Source organism: Micrasema longulum, unplaced genomic scaffold (genome assembly GCF_059751315.1).
Source record: "Micrasema longulum isolate JH-2025_06_02 unplaced genomic scaffold, ASM5975131v1 h1tg000875l, whole genome shotgun sequence".
Taxonomy (NCBI): domain Eukaryota; kingdom Metazoa; phylum Arthropoda; class Insecta; order Trichoptera; family Brachycentridae; genus Micrasema; species Micrasema longulum.
Genome location: NW_028278067.1, coordinates 87110 through 108108, shown reverse-complemented (window position 1 = coordinate 108108; position 20999 = coordinate 87110). Strand labels below are relative to the sequence as shown.

Here is a 20999-nt window from a genome sequence, read left to right as displayed (position 1 = left end):
TGCACTGATTAATTAATTAAGCTACAAAACCCACTCTGGTGGCTTTTTCTACTTATGAGCAAATAACAAAAGACAATTGCTTTACGATTTACGTACGAGTCAAAGTGGGTTTTGCAACTAACCTGAATATTTATTTTGATATTTCAATACAATAGAGTGGGATTTGTTACACAGTCGTTTTAATTTGTTGATTTTTCAAAATGTTAATAATGGCACCCTTATCTCTTTTTTTCTTAATTCATCCATTGGGGTTTGTAACTGTTAATTCCAGCAATTCATTATATACATATTTATATATTGAGTGTAGCATACAAGATTCCTAATTTTCATATAAAACTAATTCCACGAGTAATATGTAATATATATCTAGGCCTTTGTTTTTGTACCATTCTAAGATTGTGTTTTTTAATGCACAAATGATATATTTATCGTTTTAGGTATGCAAACATTGCTATAAAATTTATTTTTTAGAAAGCAAAAAGAGATGCGTCAGAGCGTCAATAAATCATAGTTTTTTCTAATTTTTGGTTCAAATTTTTACTATTTCAAACATTAAAAAAGAAAAACTAAAAATAAATTAAAACTGTTAGCAGAATTGATTAAAATTCATCAAGGTATTTTTATTACCAAATTTGAATCACACATTAAATAATTTTTGTGGTTCATAAACATGTGTTTTGAAATTATACAATATTTGTGTAAGAGAATTAATAAATCTATGGCAAAACATATTTTTTTCTAATAATTTTATTTATAATACTAATTTCATTCTACACTATAATAAAACAATAAAAGGAGTATGATCTGCACTATTACAATTACATTGAATTATAATATTCCGACATGCAAAATATGCAGATTCTATTGTCATATTTAAGCAACACTATTCAATTGATTAAATTTAGGTCATTCAATTGAGTGTTTATAATATCTGTTACATATTTCTTCAGACATTTTTATTATAAGAATTCCTTAAAATTGACAAATGAATTTTCAAAAACAATTAGGGTGCAAACTAATCATAATTAATAATAGGCAATCGCAGATTAATTGCCTATCATTTTATCACTTAGGTATATTTTCAGAAATGAGTTCAAATAATTTATCATCATAATTTTCATTATGAAAATAATTATTCTTTAAGAAAAACAATAAATTACACTAATTATTATAAAAGAGGATTGTATGGAAAACTTAGAACTAAAATTGTGTTGGTTTCCTTTTACTCATTATAATTTAAATGTTTTGCTTATTTCAACAAGCCGATAGCATTCAACTTATTCAGATTGTTTGATCTGTCAGACAGTCAATGCGTGTATTATTCCTTGTGTAAGTTTGGTTTTATTTTTATTTTCTTAGTTATACTGAAAGCAGCTAACTACAGAAAACCCAGTATCTTATCCATCTACTTTGCATAAAGAAATTTTTAAAAATATATCTCATGGATTAAAATAACAGCCTTATATTTTATGTAATTATCTAAGTATATTAACATCGAAATTCAACAAAGAATATTTGTCATTTAAAAATATAAACATTTACTGTTTTATTTATTTCAAAATAAAAATAATTTTCACTTAGGGTAACACTATTTTACAGCACAGTTTTAAGAGTGTATTCGTGAAGTCCAACGTACGTATTGTAGTGTATTTACAACAGCCCGCCAATCCTTGTGCAGAATGTTACCGGAGTTCATTAATATACATACAGCATCAAGATATTTGTCGCAATTAGGTGATTAAAATGCATATAGGTACCTAAGTATTATCAAAAATTATTCAAATTTAGCTATTAGCACCATCATAAAAACGCCGCATAATAAAGCGACTATTTCCTTCAAAGACTGTAAATACTTAGTTGTGGCATCTTCTAGGAGTTCAGGAATAATGGACACTGTGGCAATATAAATAAAGCCACCAGCCGTGAAGGGTAACACCCATGCCGTAAAGGTATCTGAGGTACCTCCGAGGTACAGTGACACAGCCGTGCCCACCACAGCTCCCAGTGCCGTCAGCAGCTGCAGGTACATGGCCTTCTTCCTCGAGCACCCCGACTGTAGCAGGATGGCAAAGTCGCCTATTTCGTGAGGCACTTCGTGCAGAAGAATAGTGAATGTTGTGACAATTCCGATACTCCGGCCCGCAATATAGGAAGCTCCAATGGCGAGCCCATCTGTAAAGTTATGCGTAAAATCAGCCGCTAGATTCAGATAACCAGACACTTTAATTTGATCATTTTTTTCATCTTTTTTATTTTTCTTTCCGTGGCTATGCCCATGACCTGAATTCAAGAATCGAACCACTTTTTCCACTACTAAAAACGTTATTATTCCTCCTAATACAGCTAAACCGACGCTTATGTCGTGCGAATGACCTTCGTCTTCATGTTCGTGAGAATGGCTGTGTGAATGTTCCCCTCCGTGGTCATGAGGGGCGAGAGCGTGGGGAATCAAGTGTAAAAACGCATCTCCGAGAAGTCCACCAGAAGCGAAAGCTAGTAAAACTTTCAAAAGTGGCTTTCTTTCTGAAGTGCCATCAACTGGAAGCAGAAACAGAATAAAATAAGGTGCTGCGCTAATCAAAAGTGTCGATCCCATTGCGTGGAGCCACAAATCGTAGTTTCCTTCCGTATTGTGGGATGCCTCCTGCTTTCCTCGAGGGTCCGAATCATGATTGACAGGCTGGTTGGCAGCTTTCGAATATTTAAAACTTGGCGGTTCATCGTGAGAGTGATCATGAGAGCCTCCGTGCGTGTGTCCATGAGAATGACAAGAAGACGACAGTACCGTAATTAGAAATAACGTCCGCCACATACTTGTATAACTGTTCATTTTGAATATTTTTACGATATCTAAAACACATACAATAACTATTAACACCAAAGATTGAGTAGGTTAACAGTTAACACACTTATTTAAAAAAATGACAAATGTCAAGTCAATAATGCGCCGCGCCGGCTGCTCAACCGGGTTGCCACGTTTTCAAAATGTTTATATTTGAAATAAAAAAAGTAAAAAATTATAACTAAGTAATGTTGCAAGTAATCGAAATAAACCTAGTACCAATGTAAGAACTACACTTTTTTTCAAATCCTTTCGTTGTTTTTTTATTATTTTTTGCTGTTTGGTGAACATAAAAAAAAGCACTATGCAGGCTGCCACCTTTCAAAAAGGACAAGCCCGGTGATTTCAGAAAATTCGGTATTTTTAATCAATAAAAGATTTATAAATTATTGTGAAAATAAAACTTTTTTACTAGCGTTACACAATTTTTATTATTTTACAAAAAAACACTACTACAGTTTCGGGAGAGCACTTCTCCCATCGACGAGTGGTATAAAACTAATATAGTAAACACAAAATATTGTTCACAATGACATAGACTTTAAACAAAAAATAAACAAATTAATCAGTGAAACTTAAAGCAGAGGGGGGTTATTTTCCACTTATCTAAGGTGTTAGCATATGTATGGATAGTTATCTAAAGTACCTACAGATATGAAAATATGATCAATAAGGGAAAGGACATTACGTAGAATTTATTTCTTAAAATTTAACACATAAGTGGAAGTTATAATAATTAAGCCTAAGATTTAATATGTAGGAAGACATATCATTCGGCTAAGAGAGTGTTAACAGACGTGTGGGTCTAAGTGGGTAAGTGGAGTGAGGGAGGTCGTAAAGGGAACATAGTCAATAAAGGCGCGGGGTGATTAAATGTGTGATTATTAATTTCAGTCTCAGTTTCAATAATTTATAATGAAGTGTTACGAAGTGAATGCCGATTCAATAAATAATATTAATAAAAGATTTATTCATAGAGCACCATATTGCAAAAACCCCTGATGATGATTGTCAAACCAAATTATCGAAATCTTACAGAAAATGGCAGCTTTCAAAAATAACTGGAAGAGCGGCTAGGAGTAGAGGCGCCACATTCAACAATATGAAGGCTGTTAGGAGATTGGATATTTACTTGGTGAAAACCAAATGCCACCTATATAACGCCTGCATAACACATATTCTCTACATATGCGAATTATGGCATCTCACTGGGGCCCAAAACAGCAAAATACTGAGTTTAGAGAATAGGTGTCTCAGAAGAATTTTTTTGGGTGTGCGGTGGTTTGGCTTTGTGAGGAATGAAGTAATAAAAGAAAGGGCGCAGCAAACTTCGGTGATAATGGTCATCAAGCAGAGGTGATACAATTGGCTGGGCCATTTTTATTATTTTATTTTTGCACTACAACAGGCCAGGAGGCCCAATTACAGTGGTGAATTACATCACAGAACACCCGCAGGCTTGAGAAAAATCACATTTTAATGTTTGTGTTCTCACCGGGAATCAAAACAGGAACCTTTCGTTTGTTAGTCAAGCGTCTTGATGACTACACCACGGAGGCTATTGTGGATGTCTTCTAAAAGCCTTAACCGCGCTTGCTTACTTTACAAGGCATCGCAGGTTCTCGACATCCACCGCTGACTGTCTGTCGGCAGTTTATGTCAGAACTACGGGACGCAAACCTGACTTGGGAGGACGCACAGGAGCTGGCAGCCGATAGAGATGCATGGAAGCTCTTTGAGGACACCACATGCTCCAACTAGGGAGCGGACATGGAATGATCATGAAAAATTCGTAGAGGAATTATTTAATTGAGTATGCCAAATTACAATAGTAGGGCCCAGCTTGATTATTAAATTCATATATATTTGTATTTGTATGAGATTATTCTGTTTTTTTCAAAAACATAAATTTTTGGCAAAGCATATTATTATAATTAATCTTTAAAACTAACTTCATCTTCACCGTGTCGCCTGATAAGCAGTTTCACCTTTGTCTCCATATTAAGGGATAAAGGGGTTCCTCAAAAATCTAACTAATGGGGATTGATAAAAAATTTCAATTATTTTTGGTAATTCTCCAAAATTTATGCCCTTAATTGATTGATAATTTTGAAAAAATCTGATTCATAAATCTTTGCTTCAATTTATTGATCTCATCACAAATAATAATATTGACGCCATGCCAGTTCGGATCTGGAAACTCTGGCGAAAAGTGCGCCAATACGAAATGTGAAAGCCATTAAAAGAGCAAGTTAGGTATCACAAGTGTTAGCCCAGTGGACGGCTCTCGCTCTCACCCAGCGCTGCTAAAAAATGGTCAATTTTCATGTTATTACAGCAGCTACCCTCTACCCTCACCACTGTTCATGAAATGCGAAACTATGTGGCCATACTCTGTAACTAACTCGTTTCATAAATTCATTCGTATTATATGAGGGAACGAGGGTGAGATGGATACATGACGAACAATTGAACTTACGAAATGAAATTACCTCTGAAATTACTCTACCCCAACTTGATTCCCATTTTGTAATAGTTAGTTATTTACAACTCGCTGAAAATGTCCCTCACAATGAAATATTTGGATAAATCGTAAGGCAATTTTTTTTTTCTTTGAAAAAAAAATATGATTGAACAGTTTTTTAAAGAATTGCAATAAAACTGGAGCCCTAGCGCTATAAATATAGAGTATAATATCTGTACATAGATACTCTGTGTACTCTGAACTTTAATTAATAATTGATCAAGTGATTATTTTTTATTTATTTTTTATCTGTTGAATTATGAATACCTAGGTTTTTTTTTTGTATAATATAAAAGGAGAAAAAATAAACATTTTAATCATCATGATTGACCTTTATTAAAAAGTACTTAGAGTGCCCTACTACCTTGAGAAGAGATAATGAGGAATGAGACATTAATTTAATATCCAAAATAATTCATATAGTATGAGAATAACCACACTTTGTTTTCTAATGATAGTAATTTTAAAGTTGGTACCTATATTTTAAGTAGTGAAATAAAAAATGTTTTGGTATTACAAAATATTTTATTATTTGTTTGCATTAAAAATTCATATTTATTTTACTTTTTTTTTTTACCAATAATAATGTCTATGTGCGCTGCACTCATATAATAAAAAAACTTAATTTATTAATCAAAATAATCCTCGATATCTATATCTGGATTTAGAATATCATCTCCATATGGGGACAAATCAATTTGGTTCAATATCAAATTTTCACAAGTTTCTTCGAGGCCCGTTTCTCCAATTAGAATAGCTCCTTGCAATTTATTATCCACAAGAACAAATTTGATGTATTCCATGTTCGGTGTAGTGCGAATTAGCATCTCATATTTTTTATCAAGACCTTGGCCATTGTATTTACCTAAAAGCACAATCTGATATCCAAATAAATTAGTTGTGTGTGAAAATAATTCAAAACAGAAATCTTGTAGAACTACTTCTTGAATGTGGTCGGCATGCATACTCTTGGCAGCCATAGCACCCATCTGATAGGCTTGTGTCCACAAGCGCATTTGAAACCAATGAGCGGCTGCGGGCCAATCAGCTGAGCATACATCACCAGCTGCAAAAATATTTTTTACTGATGTCTCCATTCGCCAGTCTACTGCAATTCCCCCATTTGTGCCCAACTTTAACACATTGTCACATACAAACTGCATTGATGGAATTACTCCGGTGGCCGAAATAACCAAATCACACTCGAAAATACACCCATTAGTTAATTCGACCATTAGAGAACCATTTTTAGAATGCTCTACTATACTAGTAACTTGCGCTTCATATATGATTTTGAGAGAATAATTACCAACTCCCGAAATGTTCTGTTCTTTTAACCAATCTGGACCGAGTGCAGCAGCTCCACATGTTTTTAGTGGATTTTGAATATCTTCTTCAGAGTATTTTATTCTCTTTATTGCACCTTTAACATTTTGAGTACTACCCTTTTTATTGGATGACATTAAATTGGTTCTAAAAAATTCAGCAGCACCCGGATCAATAAAAGTAGAAGTAACGTATTTATCTTTTATAACCCATATAATTTCTACTCCTTCAATGGAATACACCAGCTCGGATGCGATTCCTCCATTTCCAACAATCATAATTTTTTTGGACTCCTTAATCTTACCTCGAAATCTTTCAACGGAATCTGTATCTCTGATGCCAAGAATTCTAGGGTTATTCTCTGCTTGAGGAATAATGTATGGCAAACCTCCAGTACATAAACAAAGATATTTATATTTGATGTATAATCCTTTTTCAGTTACAATTGTATTGTTAGACGAGATAATCTCTGAAAGCTTATCATATACAATAGTAAGATTCGGATGTTTATTTTTAAGTAACTCAACATCATTTTCGGTGACAGTAAAAGAACAGACCATTTTACTTAAAGGAACAAGGTTGGTTACACTCTTTATTAAAGAAGATGCTGTGATTAAAATAACTTTTTCATTAGGAGCACAAAATGAGAGGTACTCTATACACGTAACTCCGGCAATTCCCCCACCAATCACCACAAATGTTGCAGAAGTCATGTTTGTCATTAATTTGGGAGGGTCACAACAATCACTTTATGATGTGATTCTATCATGTCTTCATAATGTGAATACCTGAATAATGTGTTTACCTGGAATAAATTGAATGTTATTTTTTATTACTGTGCAAAAAGAAGGCTAATTTGGATAATAAAAAATATTAGACTGAAAGAGTCATATCGGTAATATATCGTCTATTCACTTCTGAACTATCCTCAACGCCAAAACATAAAATGTGCAGGAGAGCAATTTTTCAACTTCACAAACGACACGTTCCAGAGTATTGTAAACGCCATGTTATTGTAAAATTGTCAAAAGCGAAAAAATCCAGTAAATAATTCAAAGTATAATTGCCTTTTAATAGTATCCTAGGGGTTTAGGATAATTCAGATGAATGATTTCGAGTATTTGGCATATTAGATAAATGGAAGTTATTGAATGTCTTAAAAAGTATTGCATTTTTGGCAATACAGAACAGAAGTGAATTTCTCAGAGAATCATATACCGTAAAAACTATTTTGAAAAATTGGCATTTGGGATAGTTCAGAATTTAATGGATATTACTACTAAACAGTAGGTAATTACTTGTTAACCTACTTATAAAAAGTACTTAACTGGTGTAACATCTAATCATTGCAACATTTTGTATACTTAGTATGTTTATTTTTTTCACCAAAATAAATTAATATATATTATATTTATATACGTACATATAAGTTTAGACTGTTTTTTTAAATGAACGCCCTTCGTAAATAAGAACACAGAGTGAACATGTTAGTGAAGAACTTTTAGAAGAGTTTACAACCCCTTCATTTTAATATGATTTATAAAACAAATACAGTGATTTTCAAGACGTGGTTGATTATAAACTGACCTTTTTCACCACTCAAGCCACAATAATACCCATACATGGTCGGTTCCTAATTATTTCATTAATGCTAAATGCTAAGGTCTAACATTGTGATGCAAAAAACATGTACCATTTATGAAATTTATTAATAAAAAACAATTTGATGCTTTTAGTAGAAATATGTTATGATTTAGTTTAATTTGGGGCGTCTGACCATGGTTTTGGGCACAAATTTCATAATTGTGCTCTTCTCAGGCATTCTTGCCAATTAGTCATCTGCTGGCTGTCACTTGTCTTTTGTCTTGACACTTGTCAGTGACTGACCATAGATTAAATTAAATATTATTCACTGACTGTCAGGGCTATACCACCTAGCTTAAGGTCTGGGCACTGGAAACAAAATTTTTGATGGCTATATTAGTGCGCGAAAATGCTGCCATTTACAAACGTAACATGAATTTTGTATTTTACATTATTATGTTATGAGGATCATTTGAACATAAACAAAGATCACATGAATAGATTTATCAAATAAATAGAAAAGAGCTTTTATTTAAAAACACAACTAAAGCTTCAAGTTGTTATCTCAAATTTGGAAAAAAGATCGGGTTGTGGTCCTGTGGCTAGAGTCTCGGACTCACGGACCAAAGGTCCCTGGTTCGAATCCCACTGTACCCCAACTTGAAACCCATTTTCTAATAGTAAGTTATTTAAAACTCATTGAAAATGGCCTCAAAATGAAATTTTTGGGTAAATTAACATAACGCAAATATTTCTTTTCACTTAATTTATAAGCATAGAGTGTATAATTATTTATCGTCATCAATCGTTTTAACTCAGCGTTCTCGAAAAACAGTTTTGATTTATAGAATAACGTGATTAATGATGCCACGTAATAACATAACATACATTATTAAACTCAATATCATTTATGATAATATACTATGTTCCATAAAATATTGTCGTATTTTGCGAATTGATATTATGATTGTATATCAATTTATTGTCTCCTTTAAATGTATGTTTCAAACCATATTTATTATTATTATCGTTTATTTATTAGTTAAATCTTCAGTCATGTACATAATAATACGGTAAAAATATTTTTAAAAACTTCATACTGGACCAAAAAAAAAATTCCAAACCTATTATTGACAATACACCTAATGTGTCATAAATAAAATTATATTTTACATTAATAGAATTTGGAAAACAGAAAAATATGTTTTTATATATTTACCTTTGTAAGTTTGAAAAAAAAAAATTTGAAAATACAATGTATTTACCTACCATTACTCCCCTACAATTAAAATGCCTGCATGCTGTCGCTGATTTCCCTTTAAAATTTATTATTATTTAAATTGAATTTATCACTCGCATTAGCTCCTATTGTGTTATAGTAGAAGTTGCAAATTCTATGTATGCATGAATTTTTGCTGCATTAGTGTTTACGTCGACTCTGTAAAATAATTTGGTGTGACGATTACGTTTAAAGGGTACATGGAAATAAATTAAACTTTGAATTCGAACTGAGTTGTGCTCCCGTGGCTAGTATCTCAAACTTACAATGCAGATGAGATGGTTTAAACCCCACTTTACCACAACTTGATTCCCATTTTCAAAATAAAATTATTTACAACTCGTTGTAAATTAGGGCATTCAGTAATGCTATTTAAAAGCTTGAATGAAAACATTGAGTCAGCAATCTGTCATCTATTATTCAAGGAGTCATTCTTGATATGTATTCTCACTTCATTGTTATTATTGAATTGGAAATTATTTTTGTAAAATAGACATTTCAATAATTTATGTTGAATTGTTTCTAGTTTATATTTGTGGCTTTCATAGTACGAGGGCCAGATTAAAATTGCATAGTTCAAGCCAACTTCTAACAAATGCGTAGTAATTTTTTTTCAGGGTGTTTATACCTTTAAATAGTTTATTTGCTTATATAGTGACCAAATCTATCATTTTGAATCTATAATCTATAATAATATTGAAATTCTCTACGCTACAGGTAAAATAATTAATTATATTTTTAGAGCGCATAAGGCATTGGAAGTTTTTGACCTTTTATAATTACTGATTGTCATTTTCATTTTTAATAAGTATAGACATTTTCTAAAAGAAAAGTAAATTTTGAAACGAGCTGATTTAATATTATTTGATATACTGTTTTTTTAAGAAATTTCTCAGTACCTATTATTTTTTTGCACCATAACAGGCTAGGAGGCCCAATCACAGTAGTGAATCTAAGCACAGAACACCCAGGCTTAAGAACAATAACATTTTTTTGTTTTAAGAACCTCATAGGCGTGATTGAAGTGTCTTAGTCACTACTTCACAAAGACTGCCTTTATGTAATAATAAAATTTCTAATCAAGATAAAAATAAAATAATTAAACGCTAAAACAATACTCACTTACAGATTAAAAAACTAAGTACTCTTACTCAAATGAAAGAAATAGCCCCTATAATACATCACATACAAATAATATAATCGCTAGATCCTCAACACAAAGACAACTTAAACAAATACAAACTAATACCACTTTCGGACAAAGGGATTTTTAGTATTATTCAATTAAAATCTATAACCCATTTTCATTATCTATTAAAACAATTAGTAATCAGAAAATTTTCAAAAAGGCCATAAAAAAATGATGGTGAAGCTAGGTAGAAGTAAAATGGATTGTCTCATTCACCTAAACCAATATTGAATCAACTGCTCCACAAGTGTATAGCTTATATTTTGTTTTTGTTCTTTCATTGCGCGTTTTGTTATGTTAATAATATAGATGTGCATAAATGAATTATAAACATAAAAACGTAGTGTTTAATGTCTGAACATTTAAAAAAAAAAATCTCTCTTTATTAAGATAGTCTTTTTTGTTTATTCTCAAATGTAAAATTATTTTTTTTAAGTGTCTCGTGCACGGGTAACCCCAGTGAGGTCACATCATTTTTATTATTAAATATAGTTCATAATGGAAAAAATATGAATCAGTAAATAAATAAATATAATTTTTCCGTAATTTTTCCGTTGTCAGATTTACCATTGTTCGCGAATTTGTAGTGACTGCGTTTTGGAGCGCTGTCCTTAGCTAAGATGTGCATAGACAATACTCTAAGGTAGACACCAATTATGTTTCTATGTGAGATATAAATTTCTGTTCTTGGTTCCTGAATAATCATTTCCGTCGATTTCATGTTGCGATTCGGAAGCCGAGGATACTAGGCGTGTTAAAAAAATAAGGATTTTTCTTTAATATTCTGCCATTATATAATATGTAATACTTAAAATACCTTACTTAAGAAATCTATTACAGTTCATCCTTTTTAATTATTAAAAATTTAATTATAATAAGTTGAAATTATACTGCATAGGTGGCATAGGTACATTATTGTAGAAAGCTTTGGGTTGACCTGGAATGTGTGCCACGTCATAAATAACAATTGAAGTGAAATGATAGCTTTCGTTTCTAGTTAAGAAACTGAGCGCTAAATTATAGTAATCTTATGGTGTTTGTGATACGTAAAGACCTGTATTTAATGTAATTTAGTGAGAGGGCACCATCGTCATTTTCCAGTTTTTCCACCATTTTGTGGTTAGATGCTGACGTCATCGAACGCTCGCGTTGCCTAGTTCTGCATTCGCTAGGACATTTTCATCGTGCATTATGAGCTAAAATCTACTGTATTTGAGGATATTCACACTCAGTATAATGGTAAGTTCAATACGTGACTTGTAAAACTATTAATAGTTCCGTGTCACGTGAATCGTGACAAATGGCGAGCGCTCCGTAACATTGGACATAGGGTTTCGTTAACGAATATCATAAACTTATCTGATTTAAATATACGAATTCGGTAATATTACCAATATAATTCCATAGCAAGGATATAGCGCCTTTTCTGGCATAATCATTATTAACTGCTTAAGAATGGTGTGTCGGGCGTTTCCCTCTGCCATTTGCCAGCATAACAACTGGTGCGATCATTGACGACCCAAAAACCTTGATTACGAAAGCAATAAAGTAGGAATGCCCATACATTTTATTGATTATCCTACTCCATACACATAAAAAACAAATAGTTTTAGCAGTTGTACTGCAAATTAAAAGCGATCAAGCAGTTCATTGTCTAATCGTCCAATTCACACGCGAAAACTGCATTTAAGCTTTTATTTATATTATTCTTTAAATATTTAATGATATCGTAACAATAAACTTTGATTGTTATTTTTTCTTTTAAAAATATATTGGTTGGTTCTTTTAACAATAATGTGCTTAATAAAAGTGGTAAAATTACCAAGTAGTTCTTCTATACACTTACATTATTTATAGAAACTTTCCACATCAATCTTTGTTTCTCAAAATACTATTTATATTTGTATTCTTCCCAATCTCTCCATTATTCCACTGCTTTAACAGGTATTATGCTTTATTATTTTGACTTTATTAGCTATTTACTTCTTTCTGCATCAGCGTATTTTTATTTTCTATTTAATTTATGCACCACAACAGGCCTTGAGGCCCAATTACAGAGGTTAATTACGGCACAGTACACCCAGGCTTGAGAAAAATCAAATTTATTTTTTGTGTTCTCGCCGGGAATCGAACACAGAACCTTCCATGTGTATGTCAAGTTCTTAACCACTACACAACGGAGGCCGCAAATCTACTCAGTTTGCATACTGTACAGTTACTTCATAAGAGTGCATTATTCACTATAGTATTTGTTTATTTACGGACTATACAGTCAATTTAGTTACATTTTTTAAATGTACAAATATGATTGAAAGAAAACACAACTAAAAATAATAATAAAACTAGGTCCAAAAAATAACAACCTCGAGACAAGATCTGATCTATTTTAGCTATTGTTTTTGGTAAGAGGTTGTTTTGCCTTTTAATTATTTTGTTGCCCACCAAGTCTGTATATTTTTGCTATGTGGTCTCGGAGATTTACACAGCCCCTCCTCGATGCATACCGGCCCTTATATTAATACATAATTCATTTTGAAAATTCTTAAAGAAACTGTTAAATTAACTTATAAATCAATTTCTCTTTGCACTTTTACAGGTTAATTAAAGCAAAGGGTCTTTTTTTTGTTTAAACTTATTCAATTATTTTATCCATGAATGAAACAATATTTAGGACGCAAGGTTAATATTTTGTTTTAAAACTGGTTGTGCTATCTCAATTCCTTTCTATAGGTGTTACATTGTTAAGATCCTAGTATTTTTATTGTTTTGTAATTTCCCCAAATGAATTAGATAATCTCTATATTTGGGTACAAACTAAAAATATGTTTGGTTTGTTTTAGCCTCGAATTGATCCCATACAACTCCTCCGATGCCTGAGTGTGCTTCTGTCTCCTAATGGTGGAATCAGGAGCACAGAGGAAGTTAAACGCCTTGCTACGTAAGTACAACCTAAAATCCTCCACTTTTAATTATATATCATATTTTATGTTCTTTTAGTATAAGTGCACACCTGTTGGAAATAGTTTTTGATGTATATATATATTTCATTCTATTGGAAATTAAATTTTGTAAAATATGTATAATTAATATCATGTAACAAACTTTTTCATAACATTTTATTTTATACTGAATAAATGTCCGAAAGATGTATTTTTTGTTATTTTTATCAAATCTGATATTGTAGCTTAATTCTTTTCTTCACCAAGACAATATAAGACACTGCGAGAAACATTGATATCTTTAGAGACTTGTTGAGCATTTTCAAGAGGATCTTTCCAATGAGGAAGTTAACTGTTTTTTTTTTATTATTAATATTTGTTAATGGCTATCAAACTAAACCAAAAAATAAAAATTTTCATGTCTCATATTATTGGTGCTATGATTTTTTAAAGTTTTGAAATGCTCCGCACATGACATCACAAGTTCTCGTCGGAGAGTTCTGCTGATAGGTGAGTTGGCTTCTCGGAAACCGGAAATCTATCTCGACACTATCATTGGTTTATCCGAGTAAACTTGTGATGTAGTTCATTTATATTTAAATCATTTTCATACATTTTGGAGAAACTTCACCGTACAATTAAATGCCCTAATGTTTACCGCACGTAAGAAAACATTGTTTATATCCAATTTCCTGTAGCACTGAATTTCCTCATTATTGTTGCCTTCGATTATTTTTTGTATAAACCTAACTTTTGCTTGCATTTTTTTTGTATTTTAAGTTTTTATTTTTTTTTTTGTACAAGTTTTTGATTTAACTTTTAATAATTCCTCATGATTTTTGTAACTCACATGCTGTGGACAGTCATAAAGGATTACTGACCCAATTCTATTTTGTTATGTAGAATTTGTTATTTCAGTCTGTTTAATTATCTATCCAATATTCTAAGCAATCGATAAATAATGCAAACTTGAGTTTTGCTCAACACAATTTTTAAATCGTAAAGGTTTTGTTAGGTCAACTGCTTCGATGAAGATTGTCAATTTTTGTTATTTTGCAGGAGAGGAAATTCAATATTTAAAGGTTCAATTTCAATGTTGAATTTGCTGAATTTTATCATTTCGTTCAGTAAATGTGTTTTCTCAAGTTTAATTCTAATAACAATACTACATAAATCCAGAACATGGCAATAAATTTTAGATCAAATTTACTCTCCTAAAAATTAACCTCATAATTCCTATTTTCAAACAATCATTGTATCTTTTTTTTAAAAGTGTAATCAATACCATTAAGTTATTTGGATGTCTTTTTTTAAAGAGGTAGTTGCTTTCTTATGATTTACCTAAATATTTCCATTATAGAGACACTTTTAACTAATCTTAAATAATTGTGGTAGAATCAAGTTGTGGTAGAGCGGAGTTTGAACATCGAATCTCTGATCTGTGAGTCTTCGATGCTAACAAGTCAACACAGCCTATTTCTTTTTAATTACAATTGTCAATTTTAAAAATTGTTTGCAATTAGTATTATTTAATTTTTAATAAAAAAAAAACACCTTTGTTAAGAGATCTTTCTGTTTTAGTGTAATATTCAGCAGTGTTAACATTTCGAATTTATTTTATTAGTATTTTAGGATAATACTGTAAAAATAGAATGGGAAATATCTAAATTTTAATATCATTCCATTGTAATCCTAAACTGACTAGGCTAGTGTCAGCCCGTCGTTAGAACCAAGTTGTGATTCCCGTGGCTAGTGTCGCGGACTCACGGATCAGAGGTTCGAGGCACTCAAAATTTAAATATTTGAGTAAATAATAAAAACTTTAAATTGTTGTTATTTTATCAAATTACTATAAACTTTCATCTAGAAATTACACTAATTAATTTGAATATTTTAGGCTAGTTATTTTTGTGAAATAATAAGCTATTTCACAATAATCAATTGTGAATTTTTTTTTTTAAAGATACATTTGCGTTCTTATGATTCACCCAAATATTTCCATTCTGGAGTTATTTTCTGTTGGGCATAAATAACCGTTTAAGAAAAGGTAGGGCGGGGTCCGAACCTCAGATTTATGGATCTGGAATCCACGACACTAGCACGGTACCATAAACTATCTCCAATCGGTAGGGCTAATAGAGGACACAAGAACAACTAAAAAGATTTACATTGTGATTGTAGATGGCTGCAGAAGCCGAGGAATTCAGAGACTGACATAGGATGATCAAGTCCAACTAATTGTTGAGAGTAGATATGATGAATGTAGAAATAATCAGCTTGCATGTATAAGATGTTTGATTGTAAACTACGCAAAATATGTATGTACGAGTAAGAGTGGTATAGCATTCTATTCTCTCTGCCTACTACAGTGAGACTGTGATGACTAGTTCGTTACATGATTTTAAAATTTTGATAAAACAATCAACTTTTTAATGACTTAGGTATAAAATTACACCTAGGCATAGTGATAGAATAAGGATGGTGTAAAAATTCTTACACATAAACCTCGCATAAAGTTATACCCGGTATAGAGCTGGGATAGCGACCATATAAACTTATTCCACGTTTATAACTGTGTCCAACGTGGTATAACGCTGGAATAAACCTGTGATCTGTCACCTGTCACATTTTTCAGTATGTGTCAAAAAATAGACAAAGAAATAAGCTTAGTATAGTTGAACTAGTTTGTAAATATTTTTACAAGTAACCTCTTTCTTATACCGGGTATAAATAGTTACACCAGGTGTAGTTATTCCTTGGTATAAGAAAATCTAATAAGTAAGTACCTAGAAAGTCAAGAAATTTTTAAGTAACTTAAAGAAGAAAAAAAACAATTACCTACCTAAAAATGTGTGTGCTAAAGTATCATAAAAACATAACAAATAAATTAAAATGTATGCATAAAGTTGAGCACACATACAATCAAGACTGCAGTATTCTGTGTAAATATGAACTGTTTTGCATAAACAAGAAGATAGTCGACATATAAAAATGTCTAAAACAGTGCCTAGTAATTTATTATCTAAATAGTAAAAATCCAAATTTCAAACAAATAAATCGGTTCTTATTTTAGGATCCTATTTTTATTTAAAGTGTTCATTTTTAACAAAAACTCATCACCATAACTGACACTGAGATAAGTACAGTGACATTGTAAAAAATGGCAAAGCCGTGTTTGGCTTTCAGTTTTACATCGGCTATATAAAATTTGTATGATCTTTTTAGTAGAAACTAGTCTAATATATATTTTTTTATTTCTTTATACGCCCTAGTCGTAAAATATGTAGGAATGAAAAATTATGAGAAACAGTAAACATCTAAAATAAACAAAACCATAACAACCATAGATCAAGTGAGGAGGTCAACAGCAAAAATGCCACTGTCTAAGATCACTGTTTTTGGGAAAACCAGTAGCAACTAGGCTTATCTTTTTTAAGTTCACAGTTAATAGTCTTTTCGCTGCTGGTAATACTCGTACCACACATGAGTTGCACATTTAACTTTAAAAGAAATAATCTTAGCTACTGATTTTGTTGGTTTTTTCCAAAAACAGTGATCGTGAACAGTGACGTTTTTACTTTTAACTCCCTCAAGTATAACTAAAGAAATAAACATGTATATAAGTTAGAATACACATATTATATGGATATATAAAAGAGATGAAGTAAAATTTAAAAGATAAAATTATATTAAATACCTGTATATATACTATTTATTTTTTTCTGTGTCAGTAAATATTTGTATATAATTACCGACTTTTTAATGTGTATCGGTTTCGATATGTCCCGTTTCTTCGTCGGGACACTAATTACACTAACATGCAAAAGAAGATTTGTATTTAGTTCATGAATTTAAAGTATTAAGTTTATTTTGTGATTTAAGCTTGAGCATGTACTGCGTGTCTTTTGGTTTATTAAAAAAAAAAATATATATATATATATACACGGGGTGTTCTTTAAACCCTGCCACATCCGAAACCACGATGATCAGTATGAGCAAGAAGACATATTGGCACATTAAAATAAATTTTTAGAACGACTAAAATCTTAAAAAATAAAATATATATATATTTTTTTATTTGAAAATTTATTTATAAACCCTTACGGATTTAAAAAAAACAAATGGTTGCTTACTTCTGCAGGGGAGAAACGAGGAGGGGAGAGGGGGAGTCTGATACACCATCAACCGCGCCCCCCTCGCTTCTCCCCTGCAGAAGTTAGCAACCATTTGTTTTTTTTTAATATTTGATTTTTTTTTAATCATTTATTTTTTTCAATATTTAATTTTTTTAATATTTTATTTTTTTAAATATTTTATTTTTTTAAATATTTTATTTTTTTAAATATTTTTTTTATTTTTATATTTTATTTTTTTAAATATGCTAATATGTCTTCTTGCCCATACCATCCTGGTTTCGGATGTGACAGGGTTTAAAGAACACCCTGTATATAGTCTTTGCTGTCCTCAATTACATGTCACATCTGCATGTCAAAAATGACTTGTTTGTGAATTTTCCTTAAATTTAAATCTGATTAGTAGATTTGTTTCCTCATTTGCGGCAGTCATATTTTGTGTAGAGAAACCACACCCTTCTTACCAGCCACGGATTGAATATTTTTATATTGTATAGATGCAGGCACTCGTTGTTACATAATTCACTTACAAATTGTATCTAATTCCTTTTGATATTAAACATTTTTGTAACATGAAGGTAAAATGATCGGTCTTACGCTTCAGATACCAGTCCAGGGACTATGAAATATGCTAGCATGAAAACACCTTTTTAAATAAATATTTCATTTCAACCATGTAGGGAATCGAACCCGAGACCTCTTGCATGTCCATGCAAAGTATTATATAGTCGTAAAAAACTTTAATTGGACTCATAAATCATATTATAATATGAATTGTTAACATATTTTCTGTTGTTTTTCCAAATAAAAATAATAAAACAAGAATGGCATTGCGGTCCATTATTTAATTTTGTATAAAATATTGTACCTATAATTTAACAAAATACTTATTTAACCCTAATGGATTGATAACTATTACTTATGTGAACATAAAAAAGTAAACATAGGTTAATAACAGAAAATATTAAACAGTTTAATATTTACAGTTAGGAGATAAGATAAACCATATTGCAGAGATTCAAGACATTTTCCGGCAAGTTTCATCCATTAAATAATAAACGTAACATTTTTTTCTTATTTACATTCTAAGATAATTACAACAGTTATATGAAGAAAAATATGTTCAAGAAACTGAACAAAAAGAAAATAAAGCCATGTAGTAAAGACAAACCGTTATCTTGTTGCTAGTGGTATTCATGCATCAGAGGTCAAAGGGTTAGAACCCCACTCTACCTCAACTTGATTCCTATTTTCTAATAATGAGTTATTTACAACTCATTGAAAATGGCCCCAAAATAAAAATATTTGCATAAATTATAAGAATGCAAATATTTATTTTTATAAAAAAAAAAGAAAAAAAACAGCAATGACAATAAAATAAATCAAAAACACGATCAACATATGAAACTTCGAGCTAAGCCACACCGATGCTTCTTCTACCATACTGTTAATCTAGATCTATTCCAAATTCCAAGTTGTGCGACAAATTTACTTATCTACACATTCTGGACATGGGAAATAAAACAAGAAACAAGTTGCTCTTAAAAGATTTGTTACATATCAAATTTTTACTTCTGGTGAAACGGTTAGAAACAAAAAGAAATTGATTGTAACAGAGATAGCATTAAGTATTTTGAAAATGCATATAAGGTCCACCTTCGTTCTATATTTCTTCAATGAAGACAGATAAAGATATTTCTACTTCAATATAGGAATAATTACCCCTTTGCAATCAGAGCACTCGTGCCACTTTTCTTAGTAAACAGTGTTGGACAGACTTGACATGGTCAATATGAGTCCTATAGAATGTAGACCAAATTGGAGAAGCATATTCTAAATTCACCGTCGTCATTCTATTGATAAAACCAAGATGTTTGAAAGATTTTTTTTACAATAATATCAATGTGTTCACGGTAGGAGAGTTTACTGTTAAAAATAATACAAAGATCCTTTATTGAAGGAACCATTATAATATATAATATTTTTAGTTGAATTGTATAGGTTTATTTAGTCGCAAGAAAGATATTATTTTACATTTGACAGTGTTAAGTTGAAGACAATTGATATCGTACCATTCATCAAAACAATCAATAGCCTGTAGGAAAAGAAGACAATCATTGGGAAAGTCGATAACTTTAAGTCAGCAAAAAGCCAGAATTTTGTATCTTGAAAAAAATGGATAACATAATTTATAAAAATATGAAATATCAATGGAGCAAGGCGGGCTCCTTGAGGTACTCCAGAAGTGACAGTGATTGGAGAGTACAAGAAATTATCAATTTGAATAAACTGTTTTCTTTCACTGAGGCAAGACCTGAAAAACGATAATAAAATAAATTGTAGTTTACTGCTGACTTTTTGATGTCATTGTAAAGCCTTAGTATTCTTGGTATAGATAAAAAATGATTCTGTAGAGTAGGTACAACAAATAAAATTTTAATACGAGTGATGTGATTTAGAACATAAATTATAATTTTTAAGGATATCTAGAGCACTTATTTATAGTTAATTATGTATTAGTTTATTATGATATGCAAAAAAAGCTCCCAACTTTTAAATTTATTTTAGAATCACAGATGCTCAATGATGTGGAATTTAAATGATTTTACTTTTCTCTCCTTGAATTATTTTTTAGCTTTGTTATTTTTTAGGGAAATGGATCTGTTTTAACAAATAAGTATTGAATAAATAAAATGTTTAAAAAAATATGTAATAATTAAAACAACTTCAGACTTCCTGCAGAATCGTAAAAAAATCAGAATTCTTCATTTAACTTTATATATATATATATTAACAAATCCAAAGGTGTGCACCCATATAAATTAACCTTATTTACCTGTCTGAATGTTGTTCTTCATGTATAATTTTTTTGTTGTTTTAGACTTATGTTGAGGTTTTCCAAGAAACTTGTTTCAAAATGCATATACATTCAAATTCTGAAGAGCACAGACACCGATGTGCTGGGTTCTTTTATGGGTGCCGGAGGATGGACACTAACACTGGGATGGATAGATGAAAGCATTGAAGCCAAAAACTGGCCTTTAGTTTTGGAAATTCTGCAGTTACTTTTTCTCTGCCCTGTAGACGTTGAGAGATTAAAAACTAATACTTTTCCCAAAAGGGTGAAAGGTCTTTCCAAAGAAGGAAATAATCCAGGTATGTTCTAGTTTATGCGCTCATTAC

At 31.1% G+C, this 20999-nt stretch overlaps 2 protein-coding genes and 1 pseudogene across 7 annotated transcripts in view; 1 reads left to right on the top strand and 2 right to left on the bottom strand.

Annotated features, from left to right (window-relative positions):
* Positions 1-1465: 1465 nt before the first annotated feature.
* Positions 1466-2991, bottom strand: Catsup (zinc transporter catecholamines up). The gene has a single exon (XM_088231345.1). The coding sequence runs from the start codon at positions 2828-2830 to the stop codon at positions 1775-1777; it is 1056 nt and encodes a 351-aa protein (XP_088087471.1). The 5' UTR covers positions 2831-2991; the 3' UTR covers positions 1466-1774.
* A 2880-nt stretch (positions 2992-5871) lies between these two features.
* LOC148278476 (tRNA ligase complex-associated NAD(P)H dehydrogenase PYROXD1 pseudogene) lies at positions 5872-8575 on the bottom strand (annotated as a pseudogene). Of its 4 annotated transcripts, none has more exons than XR_015823192.1 (2): positions 8470-8575; positions 5872-7497 (listed from the first exon to the last, which is right to left on the bottom strand). The product of XR_015823192.1 is annotated as a tRNA ligase complex-associated NAD(P)H dehydrogenase PYROXD1 pseudogene, transcript variant X3 (transcript). The 4 variants fall into 4 exon arrangements; XR_015823191.1 differs by having other exon boundaries at positions 8386-8520; XR_015823190.1 differs by lacking the exon at positions 8470-8575 and adding an exon at positions 8280-8419.
* A 2811-nt stretch (positions 8576-11386) lies between these two features.
* LOC148278474 (uncharacterized) overlaps positions 11387-20999 on the top strand; it is a 31029-nt gene continuing 21416 nt past the window's right edge. For both annotated transcript variants that reach the window (XM_088231351.1, XM_088231353.1), the window contains exons 1-3: positions 11387-11983; positions 13585-13682; positions 20698-20972. In XM_088231351.1, coding sequence (XP_088087477.1) covers positions 11981-11983; positions 13585-13682; positions 20698-20972 — 376 coding nt within the window. In that variant the 5' untranslated portion in view covers positions 11387-11980. The remainder of the gene's footprint in view (positions 11984-13584; positions 13683-20697; positions 20973-20999) is intronic.